General features: G+C 39.3%; 1 protein-coding gene across 1 annotated transcript in view; it reads right to left on the bottom strand.

Annotated features, from left to right (window-relative positions):
* Window positions 1-27,477, bottom strand: part of CPXM2 (carboxypeptidase X, M14 family member 2) — a 114,963-nt gene that overhangs the window by 12,175 nt on the left and 75,311 nt on the right. Inside the window, exons 7-12 of the mRNA XM_034776762.1 lie at window positions 21,865-21,953; window positions 14,016-14,139; window positions 12,026-12,222; window positions 10,142-10,321; window positions 8,253-8,550; window positions 380-519 (exon numbers count right to left, since the gene is read on the bottom strand). Of these exons, the coding sequence (XP_034632653.1) occupies window positions 380-519; window positions 8,253-8,550; window positions 10,142-10,321; window positions 12,026-12,222; window positions 14,016-14,139; window positions 21,865-21,953 (1,028 nt within the window). The remainder of the gene's footprint in view (window positions 1-379; window positions 520-8,252; window positions 8,551-10,141; window positions 10,322-12,025; window positions 12,223-14,015; window positions 14,140-21,864; window positions 21,954-27,477) is intronic.

The following is a 27,477-nucleotide window of genomic DNA, read 5'->3' as shown; positions in this document are numbered from 1 at the left end:
AAGTGCTGTGGTTGAGATTTCCAAAGCAGCATGTGAACCAATGGAAGATAAATAATTAAGCTAATGGAAGATATGTGTCTGAATCCCATTGGCTGATTTGAAAAGCTGTGGAGGGGAACCCACTGAGAGCTCCTACAGGAATCAGCACAGTTCTGAACTCTTTGGCATCTGTCTCTGCAGGATCAGGTAGAAGGTGATTTGTGAACAACCTGGAGGAATAGCAAGCTTATAGTAAGTACCTCTGAAAACTGTATGGGTCCATTGGACTGGAACCTTACCTACGGGAAAACACAGCAGGCCATAGTAACCTCAAATGAAGACTTTCACTCAGGCCCCTTCCAAAGTGAATTCTAATTGGGAAAGGTATTCTCTCTCATACCTGTTCCATAAAAACAATCAAGGATTCACGGTTATTTTCCCATTCTTCAGGTAACTCGCTCTCATGAGGATATTTGTCACAGCCCACATAGATGGATAGCTCAAAGCAGTTTGTGTGCAGGTAACTAAAGTCATTTATACCTGTTGATGCAATAAAATAAGAAAAGCTTTAGAACCACAAAATGCTGCTCTTGTTTATTTTGTGCACTAGACCTGATTACTTTAATCAAAGGGCAGAACATCCGAATAGCAAAGTAGACAGCAGTTCTGGCTGGAAAATGCTGTTTTAAACATGTCATGAATATATTAATTGATTTTCATAACATTGTGCCAATAGAAACAAAATCTAAGTTGCACTTCTAAAGAAGTAAAGCCATAATAGCTCCATGAAACTTGATGCAAACTTTTTAAACTTTCCGATAGACAAGAAGTTCCATCTTCATTTTATCCCATTTAAAACAGGGAACTGAGTAGCGCAGTGCATGATAAACCAAGATGAAAAGAGAGTGAGAGAGACAGAGGTAGCTGCTGTACTCATCCCCAGTATAAGCCTTGTTGAAAGCCTCTTGAAGATTATGGGAGTCTTGGTCGCAGTGTTCTGCAAGGTTCAGTCCTATCACTTCTCTTATTCAACATATATGTGAGACTGCTGAGTGAGAGTGTGTGAAAGTATGGACTATCTTGTCATCAATGCACTAATGACACCCACCATTAATCTCAGTCCCCTTTACTGTTGAAAGTGGGGGTCACCTTCTTGCTGTTCCAGGGTCTAACAGAATTTGGGATCTAAATGAAAAATAGTTGGGTTAAGCTTATTCCAGATAAAATGGATGTGATACTGATGGAAAAGAAGGAAGCACTTGGAGGAAATATGACCTCACCTTCTACTGAGGTGTATGTTCTTCAGTTGTCCAGGAGGTGTTAAACTTTATGGGCTCTTAAACACTAATGGACTCTTAAACTAAGCCTAGATGCCCAGAAATGTCAGTTTTCACTATGTTCTTCCCTTCTGATGCCCCAATTACAGTGTTCCGAGCTTTTGTCTCCTCCAGGCAGGATCATTGCAACACAACATATCTTGGCCTAACCTAGACGGTCGGATCACAAACTATAGATGGTACAGCATGCAGCATCCTGTCTGCTAAGTGGAATGTACTGACAAGAGCAAATAATACCAATTCTTCACCCTTTACATAGGCTGCCAGTCCGATCCCAAGTACAGTTCAAGGTCCAGTGTCCAAATTCTACTCTCATTGAAACTGGAAGTCTGAGTAATTCCACTGATTTCATCTACATCAGTAAAACTAAGAGCTGAATTCTTCTCATGGTCCTCACCATCAAAGCGCTAAATGGGGGAAGGACTTAGCTATCTCAAAGGCCATCTTTTTCCTGTAAATTTCCACAGAAACACAATTGCTGATATAGTGCAGATTTTAACTCAGAGGGGTCAGCAGCAGAGTATTTTCCCTGGAGCTATGAAAACTCTTGTAGACCATTCAGTAGCTACACTGTGTTGAAGAAGAATGGTCGTTTGATACTAGTGAGCACTAGTGTGGGGGCAATAAGCTCATTTATACCATTCTTAAATGACCACATGCAGAGTGAGTGTGGTTTTGGTTTTTAGTTATTAACAATAAACAGGACTGTCAATAGTACAAATATTTTCCTACAGAAGTAGTACATACCGTATGAGGACATCATATATAACTGATAAGGGAATAGAGAAGAGTTAAGGCCATACAGGTTATATTTCGTGTCCTTTGGGTGACTTTTCCATGTATAGAGCCTGGCCCCATGAGAGAACTATGGGCTGCACTTTTGTTTCCTATAAAAGCTTCTGCAAAAGATCAGAATTAGTATCGTTGTCTCCTAATAAAGATTTCCATTAGCGATGTGTCCTAACCAACCACTCCTGAACTTTGATGAAGCTCCAATCTGTGTCCACACTTCCCAGCTAACTCCAGTCTCTATAATAGGCCAAACTCTAAAGCCCCAGATTTCCCTGAGCACTGGGGACGTCTGTATGTAGATGAAGACCTCCAATCCATTTCCATTTTTCCCATTTCTCTGCTGATTTTCAGAAGAATCTCCCTTTGGGGAATTTCATTTATTAACATTCTCCAAACTAACACAGATAACACAATTCAATGGCCAGGCTGAATGCAGGGGGAAGGAAGGAATGAAGATTAATTTCTCATTATCCAAACAAATTGATAATTAAAAAAATATTTTAAGGCTAAGAAGAAAATTGCTCATTAATGATCATTAACTGATTTCTTTCCTAATGGCAAAGATTAGCAGGAAATACATTCACCAAGAATATCTGATTGAAGAGAATAAAAAAAAAAAAAGAAGATCCAATCAATCCAATTATTATGCAGCAGCAGTCAAGTATTTAATGAGCCCTCAGTGCCTTCTGGATGCAGAGTAGGAGGATTATATAACACAGATGTTAAATTTTTATATGTTTGTTGATGGGGAAAGACTAAAATTTCAGACGCTGGCATATGCTGCTCTGCAGAAGCCTGATTCCTTTCCATGTGAGAAATGCTCACAAACATTTTTTTCTCTTTACATATCGTATTTCATCCTGGCTAATTTATGATGAAATGTTTTGTGTTACACAGTAATTGCTCTGTTTCCATACGTCTCCTTCAAATAATGGCTTAATGTTGCCAAGAGGAACTCTCCATATATTGTCTGAATGCCCAAATCCAGCATTGGAAATCAAAGATAAGATTCATATGTTGCTTAGATGTTATTTTTAGAATGATTGATGAGATCATTTTCATGGCAACCCATGGTATGCAACAGGGATAATGTAGTTAAATACCAAAGAAATGCTGAGGCATTTGATATCTGCAGAAGCTGCTTACAGTCAGCTTACTACACCTCCAGGGACATTGGTGATATAAAGGAGTTAGACAGCTTCTGGGCAACTCTCTCAGTGCAGGGTTTATGTACACCAGCTCCTTCACAAAACCCAGTGTAGGGCATACCAAGGGCATGGCTGGGGCTGGGAGGGTGCTAAACAGCTTTGAATTCAGCTATTTTGGGCTGTGGAGAAGCCCACTGGACGTCATGAGAGTAAGTTAGCGCAGACCCTGGGCAATTTTCAGGAATGTCACTTTGGGAACAGAGTTTACATCAACAGCTGTTTAAGAATGAATAACTATTGCAACTGTGGGGCTTAAAAGAGGAATAATTGAGAGAACAGCCCATGTGGAAATCTGTGACTAGGTAGAAATAATGTCGACATAGCAGACAGGCAACTCCTCACCCTCAAATCAGAGGCAATTTTGATCTGGAGCCGAATGTAACAACTCAGGTCATGTCTCTGCTTAATGAGGATTTTGGTATTAATTGTTAAAAATAATTTAGGTTTTTTTTGGTTTATGATTAACTTAAACCATTTTCACTAGTCTCCTTAGTATTTATTGTCAGCTTATTCCTAAATCCCTAACTCCCATATAGTGCTTTTCATCGTCAGAGTTCAAAGCGCTTTGCAAAGGAGGTATCCTTATTCCCAGTTTACAGATGGGGAAACTGAGACACACAGAATGGCAATGACTTGCCCAAAGTCACCCAACAGGAAATTACAGAGCTTTGAATAGAACCCAGGTCTCCTGAATCCCAGTCCAGTGGTATGGGTGTAAAGAAGAAAACTAGAAAAAATATTTTAGTAATCTCCCCACAAAACAAACCCAGAGACTTCATTATAACACCAGAAAACAGATTAAAAATAATGTGAAGCATCATATAGGAACAAAACAAATTCAATGAACCAAATTCAACATATAATTGTTACTAAGAAATCATATACTACTCAGCGTCTATGCTGTAGCCAGTTAATTAATGCTACAGCTGTTAGTGAGACAGTCAGCCTTATCTTTGTTGTATCGATTCATAATCAGGTTTATACAGCATTTAAGAAAATTAAAGTCAAATTCAATAATTAGGCAGTCAACTTTCCAAGTTTTCAGAATTTGCATAATGCATGGACACTTATCTGCAGGAACTGTTTCTGTGATGTGGACAGTTCAACATCTCTTCCCCTGAATTTCTGCAGTTGTTTTTAACATAGTAAAACATATTTTAAAGTGCAATAAGTTTCTGCTTGGCTTCAGTGCCAGCCAAAATTAAACTTTGCCTGATCCAATGTGAAAGCAACAAAAGTAGCTTCCAATACTTGAAACTGTTTATACAGTGAGCATGGCTGTACATAACAAGCAAGACTAAGAGCTCTAATAAAGAAAATGACACGTAAAACCACATACTTGTGTCTCAGAGTAGCAGCCGTGTTAGTCTGTATCCGCAAAAAGAACAGGAGTACTTGTGGCACCTTAGAGACTAACAAATTTATTAGAGCATAAGCTTTCATGGGCTACTGCCCACTTCTTCGGATGCATATAGAGTGAAACATATATTGAGGAGATATATATACACACATACAGAGAGCATGAACAGGTGGGAGTTGTCTTACCAACTCTGAGAGGCCAATTAAGTAAGAGAAAATTTTTTTGAAGTGATAATCAAGCTAGCCCAGTACAGACAGTTTGATAAGAAGTGTGAGAATACTTACAAGGGGAAATAGATTCAATGTTTGTAATGGCTTTGCACATTTCCGTCAACGTGCAAAGGCTGAAATTGTGGAAAAGCAACATCACTTGCCCCATAACCTCAGCCATGCTGAACATAACACCATCTATAGCCTCAGAAACAACCCTGACATCATAGTCAAAAAGGCTGACAAAGGAGGTGCTGTCGTCATCATGAATAAATTGGAATATGACCAAGAGGCTGCTAGACAGCTCTCTAACACCACATTCTACAGACCATTATCCTCTGATCCCACTGAGGATTACCTAAAGAAACTACACCATCTGCTAAAAAAACTCCCTGACAAAGCACAGGAACAAATCTGTACAGACACATGCCTAGAACCCCGACCAGGGGTATTCTATTTGCTACCCAAGATCCATAAACCTGGAAATCCTGGACGCCCCATCATCTCAGGCATTGGCACCCTAACATCAGGCTTGTCTGGTTATGTGGACTCTCTCCTCAGACCCTACGCTACCAGCACTCCCAGCTATCTTCGAGACACCACTGACTTCCTGAGGAAACTACAATCCATCGGTGATCTTCCAGAAAACACCATCCTGGCCACTATGGACATAGAAGCCCTCTACACCAATATTCCACACAAAGATGGACTACAAGCTATCAGGAACAGTATCTCCGATAATGTCACAGCTAACCTGGCGGCTGAACTTTGTGACTTTGTCCTCACCCACAACTATTTCACATTTGGGGACAATATATACCTTCAAGTCAGCGGCACTGCTATGGGTACCCGCATGGCCCCACAGTATGCCAACATTTTTATGGCTGACTTAGAACAACGCTTCCTTAGCTCTCGTCCCCTAACACCCCTACTCTACCTGCGCTACATTGATGACATCTTCATCATCTGGACCCATGGAAAAGAAGCCCTTGAGGAATTCCACCATGATTTCAATAATTTCCATCCCACCATCAACCTCAATCTAGATCAATCCACACAAGCGGTCTATTTCCTGGACACTACTGTGCTAATAAGCGATGGTCACATAAATACCACCCTATACCAGAAACCTACCGACCGCTACACTTACCTACATGCCTCCAGCTTCCATCCAGGACACACCACATGATCCACTGTCTACAGCCAAGCTCTAAGATATAACCGCATTTTCTCCAATCCCTCAGATAGAGACAAGCACCTACAAGATCTCTATCAAGCATTCTTAAAACTACAGTACCCACCTGCTGAAGTGAAAAAACAGATTGACAGAGCCAGACGAGTACCCAGAAGTCACCTCCTACAAGACAGGCCCAACAAAGAAAATAACAGAACACCACTAGCTGTCACCTTCAGCCCCCAACTAAAACCTCTCCAGCGCATCATCAGAGATCTACAACCTATTCTGAAAGATGATCCTTTACTCTCACAGATCTTGGGAGACAGACCTGTCCTCACTTACAGACAACCCCCCAACCTAAAGCAAATACTCACCAGCAACCACACATCACTGAACAAAAACACTGATCCAGGAACCTATCCTTGTAACAAAGCCCAATGCCAACTCTGTCCACATATCTATTCAAGTGACATCATCATAGGGCCTAATCACATCAGCCATACCATCAGGGGCTCGTTCACCTGCACATCTACCAATGTGATATATGCCATCATGTGCCAGCAATGCCCCTCTGCCATGTACATTGGCCAAACCGGACGGTCTCTACGCAAAAGAATTAATGGACACAAATCTGACATCAGGAATCATAATACTCAAAAACCAGTGGGAGAACACTTTAACCTGTCTGGCCATTCAATGACAGACCTGCGGGTGGCTATCTTACAACAGAAAAACTTCAAAAACAGACTCCAACGAGAGACTGCTGAGCTGGAATTGATATGCAAACTAGATACAATCAACTCAGGATTGAATAAGGACTGGGAATGGCTGAGCCATTACAAACATTGAATCTATCTCCCCTTGTAAGTATTCTCACACTTCTTATCAAACTGTCTGTACTGGGCTAGCTTGATTATCACTTCAAAAAAATGTTCTCTTACTTAATTGGCCTCTCAGAGTTGGTAAGACAACTCCCACCTGTTCATGCTCTCTGTATGTGTGTATATATATCTCCTCAATATATGTTTCACTCTATATGCATCCGAAGAAGTGGGCAGTAGCCCACGAAAGCTTATGCTCTAATAAATTTGTTAGTCTCTAAGGTGTCACAAGTACTCCTATACTTGTGTCTATTTCCAGTTGTTATTGTTGTCATACTTAATGCCATTTAAGAAATGACATACAGACATCTACAGCCCTCACACATTAACCCTACAAAGAACTCATTGCTTTAGAAATGAAGATTTTGGGCAGGAGGCTGGAACACCAATGGAGTGTAACCTGCTAAGAATCTGACTGGGTATGTAAGAGCACACCCAAATAGTGATTGAGGCCAATTACTATTGTATGGGCTCCTAATCTTCCCTTAAAACTGATCCATAGGCTGCAATCACTGCATAGTGCAATTTCTCTCTTGCTCCATTTGATAGAAGCAAGGGATATGGGCATGACTCATTCAGTTTGTGTTTTCTTCCATCTGCTGAAATGCCCATGTGTGCAATTCAGTGTTTTAGTATAATAGATAAAGTCCTTTATAAAATATGGCAGTAGTACTTGAACAACATCATTTCCTGTATGTTTCTACCTTGCAGCTAGTGCCAGCTGGGGTAGATCTGCTCCTAAATTCAATGAGCACTGACCAAGTTGAAGCCCAGGACTTTCTCAACAGAGGGCCACTGGAATTGTTCGCTGATTTCTTCATTGACCATTTTGGGGCTACTCCTTTGACTGTGGCATTTGCTGCTACTCTTTTCCTCCATCTTTTGTAAGGCAATGGGATATTTTGTTGGTGGAGTGATATGCTTAAGGTTGGCAGGTTCCTTCCTGTCTTGGTCTGGCTCGTTCTTTTGGATCAATTTTAATTTTGGAATGGACCGTATGACACTTGATGTGACTCTCTTGTGACAGACAACTTTTAAATGTGTTTAATAAATAAGGTATGACATGCACACCTTTGGAAAACATCATCAGTAAATGAGGTATTTGCAAGGAAATTTTGACAGCTCTCTGTCAATCCATGAACATCTTATGAAACACAAAATGGCAAATTTCATTAAGGTATATTCTTCTCTCAGTGTAGGTGTTTACCTGCCATGAATTGTGTGACAAGTACCATAAAATTACAGTGTTATAGCATTTAACACACTTGTTCTACAATGAATTGTAGGCAAAGTTTCTTCAGAGACTTACTTCCAGCAACTGTATGCCATGAGGCCCCATTAACAGTCCCATCTTCCTTCTGGAAATCCTCTGTATGGCACACTCTCCTTCTGGCATCTGTCATTAGTCGGTGAGTGGAGGCATATGAATATGCCAACCACCGAAATACATGGTCATCAGGGGTAGGTGTGTGCTCCTGAGTTTTCCATGTTGACCTGACCATATCATATGGGTATGCAACAACAAGTTCTCCTCCTTGTAAATTGCCACCCAGTACAAATGGATTTTTTTCCATCCATGCTATCACTGCTCGAGTCTCAACTGCCACCTAGATGGAAAACAACAGCTTCATTGAGGGGTGTGAAATTCAGTAGTCCTCACTTATTTGGACAGAAACCAAAGAGATGGTATTCAATTATGCATTAGGTTTAACATACAGTCTGAAGCCAAATCAGAACTAGGGTTTGGGTTCAGATTTTAATTCAATAGACCTGAAATCCCATGAGTTGAATTCATACAATTTTGGAGCAAAATGATGAAAATCTTGAAAAGTCCCCCTTTCTTATGAAATTTTTACCATCTCAGGCCAAATTTTTTGAAGAATCACTTATTTTTCATGAAAAGCTGGCTGCTTCTGCACCAGAATTTGGAAAACGGCCATTTGGATTTTGTATCTTGAACTATAGAGAGTAGAATGAGAGCCAGGGATTTGAACCCAAACTCTCAGGAATTCAAAGAAGTTCAGAGTCAAGCTTTTGATTTTGTTCCTTCTTTAATTCTGTCCATATTCTATTGTGTGATATTAAAACTAAAGCAATATATGAGGATTTAGCTGAAAAGCTCCCATCACTTAAAAACTATGGCCTCAATCTTCAGCTGCACATTGGTCACTTAATGCTAAGCCACTGGTGCAAAATGACCCTAAAGCCAGCATAGCTGGCAATGGGAGGATCATCTGAATACAAGGGGATCCTCTGTTAGCACAGAGCCTTGCAATTCCTGTGTCACCCTTTTCCCTGTAGCTAGCACAAAGGGAGTGAGAAAGGGAAAGGGCTTCCCTGCATCCTTGTGACCACTGGCTGTATATCTTGAGGCAACTAGCAACCAGTATAAAATACAGCCTTCATATTGCTCAACCTTATGCTGGGGTGCCAAACTGGTAAACAGCCAGTTCAGAAGTGAGAGTGCATTCACTCTGTAGCAGCAGCCAAGGCCCTGCCTCTGCTCCCATTCGTGTCAATGGAAATGAAAGAATTTGCAAACCAAAGAGGCTTAAGTATGAAAATATTTCTAAATCACACAGAGTTCACAAGGGTTAAGTGCCTTCCTCTCATTGCATCTCAAGATGGCTATATTCAGCCATTCGAAATATTGGCCACTGTTAAAGGAAGACATTCAGAAATGACTTAATGTCTCTGCAATATGTGCAATTAACACAGGTCATTGAGATGGTTTTGCATATAAGATGGAGTCTGATCTGTTAAGAGATTTTTGTTTTTTTGTTTTGTTTTTGTTTTTTAAAAGAAAATTCAGTAGGAAACCTAGGGGAAATTTGCCTGATCACTAGTCTTGTAGTCTAGTTAAAATGATGGAAAACGCAGTCTCTCCAAAATACATAAAAAAGAGGCCAAGAGATACAAACAAATACCCACAAAATTAATATAATTACAATAATTCTCATTATTTAAAAAAAAATGAAGTTAATGTAAGTCAGGCGGGGGGGAGAATATACGTTTTAATATGCACTGTTATATGTACTAATATAGTCTATCATTCACCATCTCTCTTCCTGATTTAAGTTTCTGAATAAGATATAGGTTCTTAAAAGCTTTTATACAAATATCTCATGAGGTTTCATCCCAAGTTCACCCCACCCTTCTTTTGTCTCTCCCTTTCTCTCTGGAGCTATTTGTACTTACTGTAGCATTTTCAGAAAGGTACCATTCTGGAATTGGAATATGATGATTTGGGACTTTTCTCTGAAACTTCTTCCTATCTTCAGCTTCCCAAAGCATGGTATTTAAATCAGGGAAATTATTGTTGATGTCAATGCCACCCTGAGTCCATCTTCCTAAAGACCAGCCTCCTAATTCCGAACCCTGTAACAAAATTTTCAAATCATTCACTGTGTTCTCACCAATCAAGCTTGTATTACATTGAATAGCCGCATGCATCTTTCTGTAAAAATATAAATTCAAGGTCTTAAATGTTTGTAGCTACGTAGGATCCCAATGAACTCTTTTGGAGAATGGGTGTTTGCTATCTAATTCTAGCATTGGGAATTATATTCTGTCTGCCTAATCTTTCTGCTCAAATTTCAACTGGATAAACTACTCTATTCTTCAATATCTGGCTGGTAGTGCTATGGAGTGTTGTTGTCTGTACTGAATTTTATCCCCAGAGTGACTGTACTTCTCTGGCAGGAGAATGCATTTTAATTGTAGTGGACTATGGGCTGCTCTAAATTACAGCAGCTGGAAGCTGCACAGGGATTACTTGATTGGACGAGGCTATGTGCTCCATCATAGTCCCATCCTGCCCCTGACATGTTCCCTCCATGCTAGAGAAAGTGGTATAAAGTTGACTATATTGGGAAATCTTCAGTAGCCCTTTTATGGCCAGTTTAAGATTTCTTTGTGTCACTCCAAGAGCACAAAGCAACCTTAGCAGAGGTCAAGGATCTGGCCCACTGTGTTAGAGATACACATACACACACAATTATCCACAAGTCTATATAGAATCAGTAAAGATTATAAAGCATTTTGGGATCCTTTGAAATGAAAGATGCTATATTAAAATAAGATCATTGTCATTTATTAACTATTAGCTATAAACTCCTCCCCAAAGTGAATGAAATTAAATTCCGTAATATTTAACTGGCATATCTATCTCAACAATTTCATTTTACTAGTTTCACTCATATTATTTCATCGTCATTACTCAAAATTTCATAAACATATTTTTGGCTTTCATGAATTGTCATGGGTTTTGACCTTGATGTTTGTCATATAAGTTCAGAACCAGAAGAAAAGTTGTCATCATCTAGTACCCCTTCAAATTAAAAATATAAAAAGAACAGTTATTTGGAACAAGACAAAGAATAGGCATGAAGGAAAATTCCCAGATGATATGGTAGAGGTGACAGATTTATGGAGGGGGAACGTTTGTATGTTGAGACTGAGATTTACAAACATTGGGTCCTTTTGGATTCTTGGCATCTACTGAGTAACCCTGATAGCTTTTTCCATCTGTACCTGATCAGGGGGCATGCAATTTTTCCACTTGGATGTGGATATCACAATTCTCCAAGCCTTTGTTCCTTCCACATTAAAGGATTGCAATGCACTCTCCACTGGGCTGCACTTAAAGAGCAGTCTGAACTTTCAACTGCTGTAGATTGCAGCTGTTTGTTTGCTTAGCTGTGCTTCTCATGTTGTATACATCACACATGTGAGCTATAGACAGCACTGACTACCATTAGGTTTCCAAATTCAATTGAAGGCGTTCATATTGAACTACACTACTCTATATGGTGTGTGTGTTCTGGCTATCCTACAGGCAGCCTCTTTCCCTACATGCCCTCACAGCAACTGAGATCATCTGGAACACCGTTCACTTCAGTTTTTACTGAATATATTATCTCAGTGGGTCCTGCTTTTCCTTTTGGAGTGTTGCTTTATTGGCTTTGTTCATTTTGATTATATCCAAATTTGTCATTTTTTAAAAAATCATGATAATGGGAGCATATTTTACCAATCTACTATGAATAAGATAATTGCTAGTAATGTTGACAGTCACATTACCACTTCATATGCCATCTCATATCCATCTGGGTTGATTGAAGGAAGGAGATGAATTCTGGTGTCCTCAATGAGGCGTGTAATGCGTGGGTTCCCAGCCAGATATTCCTGGCACATAAATTGCATTAACAAAAGCATTAGCTCACGTCCAAGCACCTCGTTCCCATGAGCCCCCGCAATGTAGCGAAATTCTGGTTCACCTGTTGAAAACAAATAGGACAGGAATGTAGTTAGTGGAGCAAACCAAGGATGCAACCCAACACCTATTGGAGTCAATGGGAGCCTTTCCACTGGCTTCATCAGGGATTGGGTCAGCCCCCAAAATAAATATATCTCAGCTGAAAAAATGTATCTTTTCTAACTTACCTATACCACTTAATTTCTCTTTTCCATTGCTCCTATCCATAACTTAATTACGTATTGGTAGTATCTATAGCAACCATGTAAAGCATTTGGGATACATTTTCCATTGAAAAACATGGTGCAAAATTAAATTACATTATTTTGTATTTTCCAATTACAATAAAACACTGATATGGAACACCATTTTAAAAGATCTATGCTTTTAAAAGATAACATGACAAATCTCTCCATAAATAAAGGATAGATAATACAGAGTCTCTTGCTGACTGTAGAATACGTCTCTGACCTCAGGCACTCTTTCATTCATCTAAAACAATGATTCATACTTATTTGGCAAGGTTTTATTAAATGCCACAATATTTGTTGTCCTTTATTGCATAGTTCTGACAGGATGTATTCAACTCCCCTTTAACCATGTATACCACTAACAAAAAATACTGTAGACTATTATACCTAGGGACCAAATTCTTCCTTCACAGGCAAATGGTGGGAGAAGGGGGTTCTCTCTGCATCTCATTGGTAGTATTTGGAATAATTCTATCCTTCAGAATGTCACTAGACTAGGAAATATGGAACTAAACTGCCACTTAATGAATTAAGAAGGAGTGCACATACTGCATATGAAGACCATTAGCTAGATTTTTCAAGTGGCCTCCACAAATATGCTTGCAATATTTGAGGTTGCAACCATTTGTGTGTAGTAATTTCCCATCTAAATGCTAGATTCTGCCCGGGGAAATAGACATACTCATAATTATTACATGGGCATTTGTGGGACACTGGTTGTGGATGTAGTCCATGAAGGCTAAATGGACTGAATGGGTAAGTAGTTCCATACTATGTTATGGAACCTTTTGCCTTGGTCTAAGTTCAGCCAAAGTGACTGGTCAGTGATAGCTGATATTCATTACAATGTTAAAGCCTTCAGTGGCTTATGTGACATAACTTGGTGATCTCAGAGCTAGACCATGCCACATGGGTACAGCTAAAGCTTGACTGTAAATGGCATTGTGCAGTTTCTTCACCTGAGGGGCAGCACTGTGATGCATACAGCATGTGATGCACAGCTCCCCATCATGTGCATTGCTACATCCTTTTTGTAAGCTGAAGCTTCTTCCCCTCTACATACCAGTCCCACCATCATATCAGCATTCTTGTTGGTATTCTCAACTGAGAGACAGAATGGGTCTGTAGATTGAACTACAGTTTCACCACCAGACACTACACCCAGAACTCAGCTGAGACACATTAGTGAGGCAACGGAGGGAAATTTGAGCTGCCTGTACTTGTGGTACACATATTCTATAGATAAACACGAAACTTCAGTCTTGAGGGCTGTAAGCCAACCACATTCCACTGCACTAAAATCCACTCTATTTTTTTAAAATCAGTAAATACTATAACCCATAAGCATTAATTAATTGGATCCCACTCCCATAATGTCTTCTATTTATGTTCAATCTTTTCTTCTCCTATTAGAAATATAACGCTGAAGTTCCTCCCACACACATTCAAAATCACTGCTGCAGTGAACCTAAGTTTCTTCAGCGATAATTGCTGCAGACGTGTGGAATTAAAAAAATAAAATAAAACCCTCCTGAAACAGATTTAATCAGAATATCGTCCTAACCAACTTCGTGTTCTCCTGGGTTGTCTGAGATCTCAACAGCATACAGCTTTAGTCCTTGGTGGCTTTTTCCAATGTTGTAAATTCTCGTGATATTTGGACACATTTCATTCACAACCTTCATCAACTGTCAAAGAAAAAAAGATGCACTTATGTATATTTTATATATATGTAATAAATATATATACAAAATATTGATTATAACTCATTCAAGGTTTAGATGATTCTATGATTCAAAACTAGATGTAGGGGAAAAATACTATATTCATTTTAATTTTTCAGAGAAAAACAAAAATTGTTGAAAAAATCAATTTTGGAGATCGTTATAGGTCTGCTGGCTCAGAACCAAATGTTCATTCAGCTAGAACAAGTATAACAGTCTGCTGGAGCTGCACTGTGTGGGTGAAGTTCAAAATCCTTCTTACATCGGACATTATTTAAATGAAGGATCTGAGAGGAGGAACAGTCATAATAAAAATAAATAAAAATAATAATACTTTGCACTCCTGGTATATAACACTTGACATTTTCAAAGCACTAACAATAATTACATAAATAATCCTCTCAACGCTCCTGTGAGATAGGTAAGTACAATAATTACTTCCTTTTTTTACAATGGGGTCTGTGACACAGAGAGTTAGTGGCGAGTTGTGATTGGAATGTAGGGGTTCCAGGCCCCTAGCCAAATATTCAGTGGATACCTCCAGAAGCACTGAACCCATGACCTCATACTGGGGTTCTGGTTCTGTAAGAGGGAAGAACATCACCTGTTGAATCCTTTAAAAACATTTTTGCAGCATTTTGATTATATCTGGAGGCCTCCACCTGAGTACAGACCAAGTCCAACCCTGCTCAGATTACAGTAAGAAATCTGTGGTAGGAGCACAGCAGGAATTGATATGGATGTGGAAAGAATAGCAAGACAAGCCTCTGAAAGGGGGAGAGCATGCTACACAATCTGAACTCTCCCCACTGTGTGCGGACATACAGGAAAGAATAGGAGACTTCTCATCTTTCAATATGTCATTGATCCTTAAAACTTTTCAGAGGTTTGGGGTTATGTATCTGTAGCAAGGCCGGTCACATGCTACTACATGTGACATTGCCTGGTTCAAGGTAGCATCAGATATGTGGATGGCTTGTGAGATTAACAGTTTTCATATGGGGTAATATTTCTCTGACTTGGTGATGGCTTTTATCATGCACATCTGTAAATTCAAAGATTTATTGTTGAGTATGCAGTTAATGTACATGACATTCAAATCTGCTGAACTGATAGGTACTGTAATGTGTCTTGTTGCAAATTAACTTCATGTCAGTGTTGTATACCAAATACTGCTTGACCATTAGTGACAACTGAGTTCAATTTTTGTACTCCCAGGATCGGTATCAGTTGGATTAAAAGAAATAAATGTGTGAGTTCAAAGCATGAGGTCCTAATAAGAAATAAAAGAAAATAGTTTTGAATGATAAGAAGGGCCTTGATTTTGTTGCATTGATTTTGTTCACTGGAAAGGATTATTTAAAGAAATAAGGATTTTACTATAAATTGGAATCCGAGGGAATATGGATTAGACAATCATTTTACTAGATTGTACATACCCTACTGAACAAGTATTGTAGCATAACATAACTTTGTTCTCACAGCATTAATTTAGAAACAATGACAACAGGGCTGACGATTTTAGGAATGCAATAATTAGATATGTCCAATACTCAGGCTCCAATTTAGCAAATCTAAGGGGAAAAACACAATTCATGTTGGTGAGAACATCACCAAAAGAGTGCGGTTCTATTTATAATCACATTGCAAATGATGTGCTATTTTTGTAAGTTCACTAAACACACAGACCAATTTTACAAACAAAAGAACAACTTTCTTCAGTCCATCCTCATCTGGAAATTGCAGTGCAGTATGACACTCCCAGTGTCTTAATTTAAGACAAATTCCTTTATTACTATCATCAACCTCATCCTCATCACCAACATCATCAATGTTTTGATATTACAGTAGCTTCTTGATGCCTCAACTAGGTCAGGACCCCATCATGCTGGGTGCTGTATAAACAATTAGCAAAAGACAAGACAGTAACTGCCTCAAAGGGCTTATCGTCTAAAAGCTATAGGGGTGGATGAAACAATTGTAGTTGGGGAGAAAGGGAAGATGAGTTAACTGTAATAAGAGCATGTGGATCCATAGGCTAGCTGTGTGTACAACTTGTAGGTGTAATAAGCTGATCAGTAACACTAATATTGGCTCATCTACCTATCTTGGCACATATATAAATTTTTGATTGTTTGAGGATATCTGGTCAGCAGTTTTTTGGGACCTTATCATGCAAGTTCCTGTTTAAGTATGAGTTTACATTTGAAGGGTCACTTTGTGACAATTAAAGTGAAAAATAATTATGAGGATATAATAATAAATGGAATAAAACTAGAACCATTTTTGGATTAATCATGACCTCCCTATCACTTTTCGCTCCCCTACCCCATCCTCCTCCTTTTCCCACTCCTCTATTTTTTTTTTCATTTATTCTTTAATTTGGTCTTAATTTGTATATTAGTAACTCGTTATCCTCTGTTCTTATCATTTAGAATATATCACCTGAATATATTTATATCCAACTATAAATGCACATTTGAGAATAATCTTTAAAACTTTCCAATATTTTGTTTACGTGACTGTTCTTCTGATGGTAGTCTCAAAAGGCATGGTAAACAGGACACTGGACCAGAAACACGTATTTAGTGTACAAAGCAAATCCTTTTTATCTTGAATTACCTACCATACAAAGCAGAATGAGCAAAATGTATAGCCATTGTGAAACATGAAAGGAGGATGGAATTCTCTTTCTCTAATTTATAGATAATGAAAAGATGTATTTGACTCATATCTATCCATCTTGGGTTTTACTTGGGCTTTGAGTCTGCAAAAAACTCCACATGGGCCGACCCTTCCACCATTTTCCATTTCCATGTGGGAACAGGCTTCTGACCAATGTAGAGTCTCATGAAGGACTAGGGGAAGAGAGCTGAAACATCTCAAAGATGCCTATCACTATAATATGTTGGGCCCCAATTCAGGAAAGCACTTAAGAACTGAAGTTTATTCTTATTCTGGAGAGCACAGTGAGCCTGATCCAGACCCATTGAAGTCAATGGAAATATTTCTACTAACTTCAGTATGCCTTGGATCAGGCCCTGGAACTGGGGACTGAAATCAATGTTCATTAAAGTAATGGAAATATTCACAACATGCTCATTAAGCACATACTTAATTTTTTAATTGGGGCCTAGGTGTATCATGAATTACATTTTTCATTATCTCTTAATATTCTAGCAGAGCCCAGCAGTGCAGGTATAATGAAGATAGTTCATGTTTCCATATGAACTCAAATGTTAAGGGGTTTATAAACTAGGAATAAAAATTCAGTCTATATTTAAATTTGGTGCACATGATGCCAATTGTGAAGTAACTTTTATTTTTTACTCTTAAAACTGAGTCAGACCCTCACCCTGGAATTTTATAAAGAATAAACAGTGTTCCAAAATAATCCACACAACCAAAGTATTCTGTGTTAATCTCTCTCCTTAACAAATGCCATCGGATCTTTGGCACTGCAAGGTCTTCCACGGAGTGGGTGATGGTACTGAATAAGGGATATGAATGAACATTTTTTCATACTCATTTTTCTTTCCTATCTACAATACAAATTGCACAATAGGCCATCTGAGACCTCAGACAGTTTTTTCCTTCTGCCTGCACAAACTGTCAAAGACAATCTATGGTAATATGCAGTCTGAGTGTTATTAACAACCAGCAGGGTTATAAAGCATTTCCAGGAGCAATTTTGCTAATTGACAATTGTTATTTGTTTGTAATCAGCAATTATTTACTCTATTAACACACCAGGAATATTGCATAAATTCTGCCCATTGGACTGGGCTCTGCGGGTGTGATTCTCCCCTTCTCACACACAAAGGGAATGTGTTTTGAGTCCAGAACTAACTGGCCCCCCAATCTTTGGGGAAGCAGTAGGACTGCAATACAGCTCAGCTGAAAATACTCTTTTGGCCTATGGACTGGGACAGTGGCCACTGCCATTTCATGCACTCTGTGAAGGGGTTTTGGACCACTGGATCCACTGAGGGACCAGTCCTGTGGTTCCTTCCCAGGCCTAAATACAGAGCCCCTTTATTCACTGGACTTTTGGGGGCTAATGCAGAAACCACCTCAGTTGCATCTGAGGGCTACAAGATTCTCAGAATCGCAGGAGTGCCCCTTTCCCCACAGCTCTAAAGTGGTGCCAAGGGGGTGTGGTGGACCTTGCTCTGAGCCTCCAGACCTAATTGTATTTCACCCTCCAGTGGAGCTGTTCTATTGGTAACATAATCAGTCCTGCTGAATTCAGAGGAATTTTCAATATCATCATCATACCACCTCCATAATTAAAGATGGGCCTGAGCTGCAACACTGGATCAACTTTCTCAAATTTCAGGGCTGCTGGGGGCCTGATTCTCTCTCCCAGAGGATACAAGTAATTCCCACTGAAATCAGGTAATATTTTCCAGACAAAAATCAGACCCTGAGCATTTGTTTCAGTCCATTATAGAGACAGGGCCCAGATTTGAGATCTGAACTTTTCTGAAGTTTAGGGATGTTTGGATTCCTGGTTTTGGTTCAGGCCCCTTTCTCTTCACAATGCACAAAATGCTGTGAAAAATATTTGCTGGAAATAAAAAGTATCTACTCCCAAATTATCTCAAGTTTCGTCTTAGCAGAAGGGTTTTGCCTTAATTATCCTATTCATAGGCATCCACATGTGATCAAATGCCCACTCCCTAAATTATTCTGGGGAGTGCATGCTTTTGCAAATCATTCTAACATGCTCATGTACAAACATGAATGTAACATGAAAATACTTTATAGACTGTAGCCTAAACGCTGCTCTCAGATGCATGGAGAATGTTCACTCTGATTTGACAGAGAGCTTTGAATGCACTTTTGCACGCAAAATTTGACTATGGTAGATGATGGCGTAAAATTCCCTGCCTTTTGTAAATAGCTTATGCATTGAAGCCTAAGATAGTGGTTCCCAAAATGTGGTCCATGGAGCACTTTCTGCCAGTCCCTTTCTAGTGTCTATGATAAACAACCAGAGTGGAAAACACATTAGTTATCTCTCTCTTCTAACATGGTCAGAAGTGAAGTAGTTAACAAAGCTGTCATTAATAAACTGCACCGTGAACACATTATCTTGAATGGGGAAATCTACATGTCTCTTAAAGCTGTTGTGCCAGGCTGTCTGTTTAAAGACTCAAAGACAATGATTAAATTCTCTAGTGTCACCAAAGGTATGTTGCAGTGATATCAGATCTCCTCCAATCACACCCCGAACCGTCTGCCTGCTTGCCAAATGACAAGAGTGCTACAAAATGAGATACTACTACACAGAAGCACCCAACTTGAGAAAGCCCAGTAGAGGACATAGTTCACAGCTGACCAGTTCACAGCCCTTACCATTATTTAATCGCATCTTGATTTTCTCCTTATAGAAGAACTAGGGAAATAATTCTTTTTTTAAGCTGTTTTTCAAAGATATTTCAAACCTGACCAACCTGTCTTTGTGCAATTAGTATCTAAAATGTATTTACATTTATTGTTCTTGACACTAATTATGCCAATTGAGTTTCTATTTGTCTAATCTTTGTGCTAGAAATATAGGCCATGAAATCTCTAGTGAACTAAACGTGTGACTTAGTACACAATTGCTCAGTAAAAATGAATGATGACTCATGCAGTATAAATACACTGAAGATTCAGCACTCAGATAATGATTCACATACTTCAAGACCAAGCATATTATCTTTATATTTGAAGAGCAGGACAGGAAGAAATATTTCTTTAGCACATCCCACACCTATGTCTGGGGTGATATAAATCCAGATTCCCCCCCACACCCCCATTTGAAGTTAAAGGGAGATAATTAAGGCTAGTGAATCTAAAATTAGACTGACAGTATTAGCTTTCTTTTGGTTCATGGTCATTTACATGGCATGAGCCTGCTGGTACCTATTGTGATCTCCCTTATCCCTGAGTTAATATTTATTTGCATCTACAGTGGTTTTAAGCCAAAATAACTCCTTTGATTTCAGCTGAGTTACTCTCAGGGGTTCCCAAACTTGGTTCGCGGCTTGTTTAGGGTAAGCTCCTGGCAGGCCGCGAGATGCTTTGTTTATCGGAGTATCTACAGGTATGACTGCTTGCAGCTCCCAGTGGCCGTGATTTGCTGTTCCCGGCCAATGGGAGCTGTGGGAAGTGGTGGCCCAGCCCGCGCCGCTTCCTGCAGCTCCCATTGGCCGAGAATGGCGAACCGCAGCCACTGGGAGCTGCAAGCAGCCGTACCTGCAGACGCTCAGGCAAACAAAGTGTCTCACAGCCTGCCAAGGGCTTACCCTGAACAAGCCACGAACCAAGTTTGGGAAGGGGAACTCCTGACTGTAGATTTACACTGCGGTAACCGAGTAAGGAATCTGACCCTGCCTCTCTGTTTTATTCATATGATCACACAATACATTGAAATATGCCACAATTCTGTTACTCAAGAAGTCTCGGTGCACTATCAAGGAATGAGCATATTACAATGTTCAGCACTCCGGATAGTCACAAGAGCAGACTGTTGAAACAACATACATGCCACCACCACTGTGGAGAAACCTGTTAGGATTGGGTGGAAGGTTGACAAAGAAAAAAGCTGGACTTTTAGCCATATATTGCAGCATTCGTTTTTGTAGCCAGATAGATTTTTTCATCAAGAGACAAGTTTAAAAACACATTGACATTTCAAAGTACTGTACATTAAATGCCAATTTTAAAGCTGCAAATGTCACATAAATGTTAAATGTAAAGTTTCAAAAGCCATTTTGATGTAATAATAGTCACTACAGCAATAGAAAGGAAAATCATATTTAATATGCTGTGTTCATATTGATGTGAGTTTACAAAAATTTTAGAGAATAGCACACCAATGCACAAATCCAGATAAGACAGTATGTTCACAACTGAAACTGTAACACAATAAAGCTCTGATTTGTAAATAATCTTTCCAGGTTTATAATATTTTATTTTGTATATCTCTCCATAAAATACCTCCTTCAATGCACACAATTTTGCTAGTGACAAAGTCTAACTATCCTTCTCTTGCAGCTTCAACTCATCACTCTTTTTTAATGTTTTCCCTGTGGCATTGGAGAGGAAAATGCTCAGCTTAAATAACTCCAAAATATTAGTACAAGTCCTTAAATATATATTTGTATAACAGATGCATAAACATGACACTGGATGGAAATATTAGCAGGCTGATCCACTGTCCATTGAAATCAATGAAAAGTCTCCTACCGACCTCAGAGAGATCTGGATCTACCATCTGGCCAAAACATGCATGATTAGGAAAAAGCCATGTGCCTTTTAAAGTAGGTTACCATAAAAAAGAAACTTGCTTTCTGAGGTCTAGAATTTATTTCCTGTAATGGTTTATAACACACCCCAATATTTTGTCCAAAGGTAATAAATGAAAACTATCAAGTTCTGTTGATAGACATTGAATTTCCTTTGTAAGCCCTCACAAAATAACTTGGCAGAGGTATTTTTGGAAAAGACTTATCTGCAGTTAGGATAGATTTGGAAAATGCATAATTCTCAACTTCCCATAAGTTTGCCTTTCCCCTAGTATACTCCACAAAATCTAAGGGTCGACAGAGCTCAACTACCTAAAATAAGGACCCCAACACAATCACCCACCCCATGTGTACACATGCCAGAACTGAAATTGCATTCTCTGTGGCCTACCTGTCTCATTTCTTTGTAGTTGTGGTGTTTAAAATCAAGATCATCTGTGGTTGTCATTTCATTTCTTCTGTGATAATAATTATTTGGGTCTGAGAAAAGAAATTTTAAAAATTGCATATATTTATTAACCATTCCCAAAGGGAAAGATGCCAAGCTCGGAGAGAAAGCGTTTTACTCTGAACCCCATTCTCCTACTCATATTTAATGAAGACTCTTAAGTAGCTGAAGTAAACAAACAGCAGCTTTGAAATATTACTAATTACCATACAAATCAACTCATTAAACCAAATAGGACCAAGCAGGCAGCAATATTACGGTAACTGAGACATTTGCTCTGCATTAACAACTAAAGTTTAATAGGAAAAGCAAAAAACACATTCCAGTCAGTGCTTTATAAAAGGGCAAGAGACATTAGAAAATAATCAAGGCATCAGAAAGATGTATTTAAGAAAGAATGGAAACAGCACTTCAGAGGAAAAAGCCCCAGCAAATGTTATCTTTCTACTAGAATAATTACTGTAGTTACTGTAGAGAACCAGTAGCTATTTGTTGTTATTGATGAGCATTTTCACAGATTATGCACTGCCTGCAAAATATTGGGCCTAATAAATAATGGATCCACTTTTTGTAGTAAGAATTATTTCTAGTTAAGTATTTTCTCAAACTCACTGCATAAGTTTTTGGGCTTTTTAATTTAAAATTAACAGACTATTTTCTTTACTATGTGGATATAATTTACTCTGTGTGATGTGTTCCATGAAAACATTTCTCAGCAGAAGGCAGGCCATCACATATCTAATTAAACCAACAGGATGACAATTAATAATTAGTGTCAAGCGAGAAGATGGAGGCGGAACAAAAACCTGTGCTTTCTTGCCTTTCCAGGTGAGTGCACTGACAATTCAGCTAAAGAAAAAGGTTGGATGAGCAAACCAGTTAGGAAAAAATCAGAAACACTCCCAGCTCCAGCTTTTGCTCATTCTAAGCAGTGAACCTGAACCACCATTTTTGGACGTTTCTGAAATGTTAACTGAGTTTTTCACCCACACCAGGGATTATTTTTCATTCTTATTCTGTTCTGCACTTCCATGTTCTAGTCTACACCAGCAGTGCTGAGATACTTTAAGAATTCGCTCCAGCGCTGTTGTTAGAACATGGCTATAGGAGCTTCAGAAAAGTCTTGCACCTCCAAATCCTAGCCATCCAATGAAATTTGCTGTTGTCTGATGGGTCTCACTACAAAAAGACCACCTGATCTCAGTTGGCTTCCCAATTGGCTAGAATACAAAGCCAATCAGATGAGCAGATATACATCTTGCCTCATGTGCCCACCAAGCAAATTTTGTAGATTCAACAGATTAAATAAGCTTCAAATAAGCATCTGCATTTTCAGATTATTATTGAGACCTAACTGGGGAATAAATTCATGTAACTACCTTGACCCCAGTGGTGCTACAACAACAATAAATATGGCATCTGAACTCAAAACATTTTAAACGTCACACCACAGTAATGTATCTGAAATGCAAACCACACAATCTCCTCTTCTCAGAAGAGACAGAATATGGTGTGTTTAATGTCACAGGAAATAAATCATAAAGATAAAAATAAACATCTTAAAATTGTCAGGATACGCTAGGTTTTCTCAATCATCAGATGTGAAAACATACAGTAACTGATTTTTCCCTAGTACTTAAAATTCCCTTCCTTTAAGAGAGATTTTTAAAAGCCTGGTATTTTGACCATGCATTACCATTCCTATGACATGGTGATGTAGATTTGGTGAGTGAAACCAAAAAAAGGCAATGGGACCTCCCATTTCCATTGAAATCCCTGAAAATGAAAATAATCCTACAAAAGGAGTATTGCACCTTTGGTTCTACTTCTAAAATGTGCACAATCTCAGATCTCTTGTGAACAAACATGAACGTTTTGCCAACCTTGATTGTCAGTCTGTTTTGACCATTGATTTTTCTGTTGCAGCAGGAATAGAGATTAGGAAAGTATAGAGCAAAATGCAGAAGACAAAAAAATAAACCTCCCCCCCCACAACCAAAAACCCACTATCATCTGCTGTACATTAAGTCCACCTTGGCAACAACTATTTACCATCATGCAAACAGAAAATAAGACCCCATGCAGCTAAAACCACTGTAGCATTTCAATTGTGATTTACTTATTCATTCCTGGCATCATTTCAAACAATCCCTCCCCGTTGCAGGAAAAAGAAACCCTGAAAGTCTGTATGATTACGATGAATTCAAAAGAATGTATTGATTTTTTTCCACTGTCAACTTCCATTTAAGCCAGCACCACAGCTAATTTATAAACTGGCTGGCAAAGGTACTTTGAAAGAATAGTTTCTGACATGCTCCTACCCTCTACCACTCCCAAAGTGAAACTAGATAGGGTAAAATACAGAAATCAATTGCACTGTCAGAGGGATGGACTCGTGACCTTTTCCATCTCCAATTCTATAAGAGTATATGTATGAGACAGAGAAAGAAATCATCTCCACAATATCGAATTCCTTCTCAGCACAAGAACATTGAAGGTTTTCCATAAATCTAAACTACTTTTATAAACACAAATACTTATAACTTTCTGCTCAGCTGTCATCCTCCCACTCTACCCCTCCCTATTTGTTAGATTTATCTCCTATTGTATCCTGTCATGAAGATTGTAGGTCTCTGGGGTAAGGACTGTCTCTTTGTTACATGTCTGTACCGTGCTTAGTACAATGGGGCCCTGAACCTTGAATGGGGTTCCTAAGGGCTACCATAGTATAAATAATAATAATGATAAGCAGAGAGTAATTATATATTTTTTAAAATTTCTAGTGTTCTTTAGGGTTTGATATAAAATGCTGTGTATGAAGAGAGTCTCACAAAGATGGGAGGGTGAAATCTTCACTCTCAAAGCAACTAACATTACCAAATGATAAGGATTCTCTTTTTTTAATTCACAGAGTTTGCATCCATCCTAATACCACATTGTCTCAACTTCGTCGACACTTCAACAAAGTTGAACTTCTCATGGAGTTTGCGGTTTGAAACCTGTACTCACACTATAGTGCCAAAGAACTTCTACAACTGCAGTTTTCTTTTTGTTCGTCCTATTAGAAAAGTTTTTCTTTATAGAGTGCTATGGCTGAGATGTTCAATACAGTCTAAAAGATTTAGACATACTCCTATTAAAATTAAAGGAAGATAGTGCCTAAATCCCTTAGACAGCTTTGAAAATCTTAGAATTACTGGGGTATTTGTGGCACCTTAGAGACTAGCACATTTATTTGAGTATAAGCTTTCGTGGGCTACAGCTCACTTCATCAGATGCATAGAATGGAACATATAGTAAGAAGCTATATATACATACATACTGTAGCGGTGCCCGCTACCGGCCCCTTCACAAACTCAGTCGGAGACTGCTCCAAAGTAAATGCACCAGTGCTCTTTTATTGTTCGTGCCTGTCCCCACAACCTACTATTTACATATCTTACAGACCAACATCCTGGGAGACCGCTAGCTTCTCCTGCCAGCAGGGATCTAGAGCTCCTTGCTCCTCCCTTTCCTGTCTCTCCCCCTCTGCTTCCTCCCACTCAGCTTTATATAGCAGGCTGGTCACTGAGGCCTGCAGTTGCATCTCCTCAGGTGATTAGGGTGTGGCCTCCCCAGCCAGTCCTAACAATCCCCCTTTTAAGTGGAGTCGGGCTAACAGGGGCCTGTTTTGGCCTAGCCAGCCATGTTACACATACAGAGAACATGAAAAGGTGGAAGTTGCCATACCAACTGTAAGAGGCTAATTAATTAAGATGAGCTATTATCCGCAGGAGAAAAAAAACTTTTGTAGTGATAATCAAGATGGCCCATTTCAGACAGTTGACAAAAAGGTGTGAGGATACTTAACACAGGGAAATAGATTCCATTTGTGTAATGACCCAGCCACTCCCAGTCTCTATTCAAGCCAAAGTTAATGGTATCTAGTTTACATATTAATTCAAGTTCAGCAGTTTCTCACTGGAGTCTGTTTTTGAAGCTTTTCTGTTGCAAAATTGCCACTTTTAAGTCTGTTACTGAGTGACCAGAGAAGTCAGAGGTTGAAGTGTTCTCCTACTGGTTTTTGAATGTTATGATTCCTGATGTCAGATTTGTGTCCATTTATATCACATTGGTAGATGTGCAGGTGAACAAGCCCCTGATGGCGTGGCTGATGTGATTAAGTCCTATGATGGCATCACTCAAATAGATATGTGGACAGAGTTGGCATCGGGCTTTGTTGCCAGGATAGGTTCCTGGGTTAGTGTTTTTGGTGTGTGGTGTGTGGTTGCTGGTAAGTATTTCCTTCAGGTTGGGGGGCTGTGTGTAAGCTAGGACTGGTCTGTCTCCCAAGATCTGTGAGAGTGAGAGATCATCTTTCAGGATAGGTTGTAGATTTTTGATGAGGCACTGGAGAGGTTTTAGTTGGGGGCTGAAGGTGACGGCTAGTGGCATTCTGTTATTTTCTTTGTTGGGCCTGTGATTGGGAATGTACACCCTGTTCCTAATGAATATGCACAAGTTTGACCTCTCTCCAGCAAATCAAACATATCATGGCCATTAAACACATCTTGAAAAAATGTACAGACAGCCACTAGAATAAATCATAAGTTTCTTTTCACGTGTTCTATTTCATTACGTTTCTGAATGCTACCATGACACGTTAAATCAACGGTGAAATCACACTCTTCAGATATATCGTGCGGATTCTTATCTCATTTGCACTACTATAAGTCAGGAGTAACTCCAGTTAATTCAATTAAATGACAACAGTGTAAAACTGTCATACACCAGAGAAGAATCAATAGGGTGACCATATTTCTCAAAGTAAAAATGGGACACCACATGGGGCTGGCCCGAGTTGCTCACCCGAATCCCCCCACAGGTCTGTCCCAAGTCCCCCCCCCCCACCTCCTGCCATCCCTGCCCGGGGGTGGCTCAAGCTGCCTGGTGTTGCCACTCGCCCGAGCACCGCTGTGCATGGCTAGCATCGCACTCCCCCCCCCAAACATTCCTCCACATTCCATTAGGGGAGTATGCCCCACTTTTTTGGTAGAATTGGGCATTTGTCCCGTTTGCTCTTGCCAACTGGTCATCACTAGGCAAGAGTAAACAGGACAAATGCCTAGTTTTGCCAAAAAAGTCAGGACGTCTAGGACAGGGCTTAAAAGCGGGACTGTCCCAGCCAAAATGAGATGCATGGTCACCCTAAGCATGAAGGCACCAGCCCACAGCAGTCATCTTTCAAACATTTTCTTTTAACTGTTAATAACAAGCACATTTAAAGTTTATTCTGGTTCTAGAAATATTACGGATTCTAGCAGCTTTCCCCATTCTAAGCATAGGAAGTACTTGCTCATAACAATATTTTATGTAACCATGAAAAGGTGGAAGGAACCATTCTGAGGGCAACCATTATATTACTCTGTGCTGATATACCTATCCCTTGATGAATATATAGGGATATACTACATAAGCTACACCCAAGTCCCTTATTGAATTTAAACTTTTTTTGATGCAGTCCCTACATAGGCAAAAATTTCCAGGAAAGCTCATTTGAATTTGCCTAAGTAAAGA

This window comes from Trachemys scripta, chromosome 7 (genome assembly GCF_013100865.1).
Source record: "Trachemys scripta elegans isolate TJP31775 chromosome 7, CAS_Tse_1.0, whole genome shotgun sequence".
NCBI lineage: Eukaryota > Metazoa > Chordata > Testudines > Emydidae > Trachemys > Trachemys scripta.
This window is presented reverse-complemented; position numbering and strand designations above follow the sequence as displayed.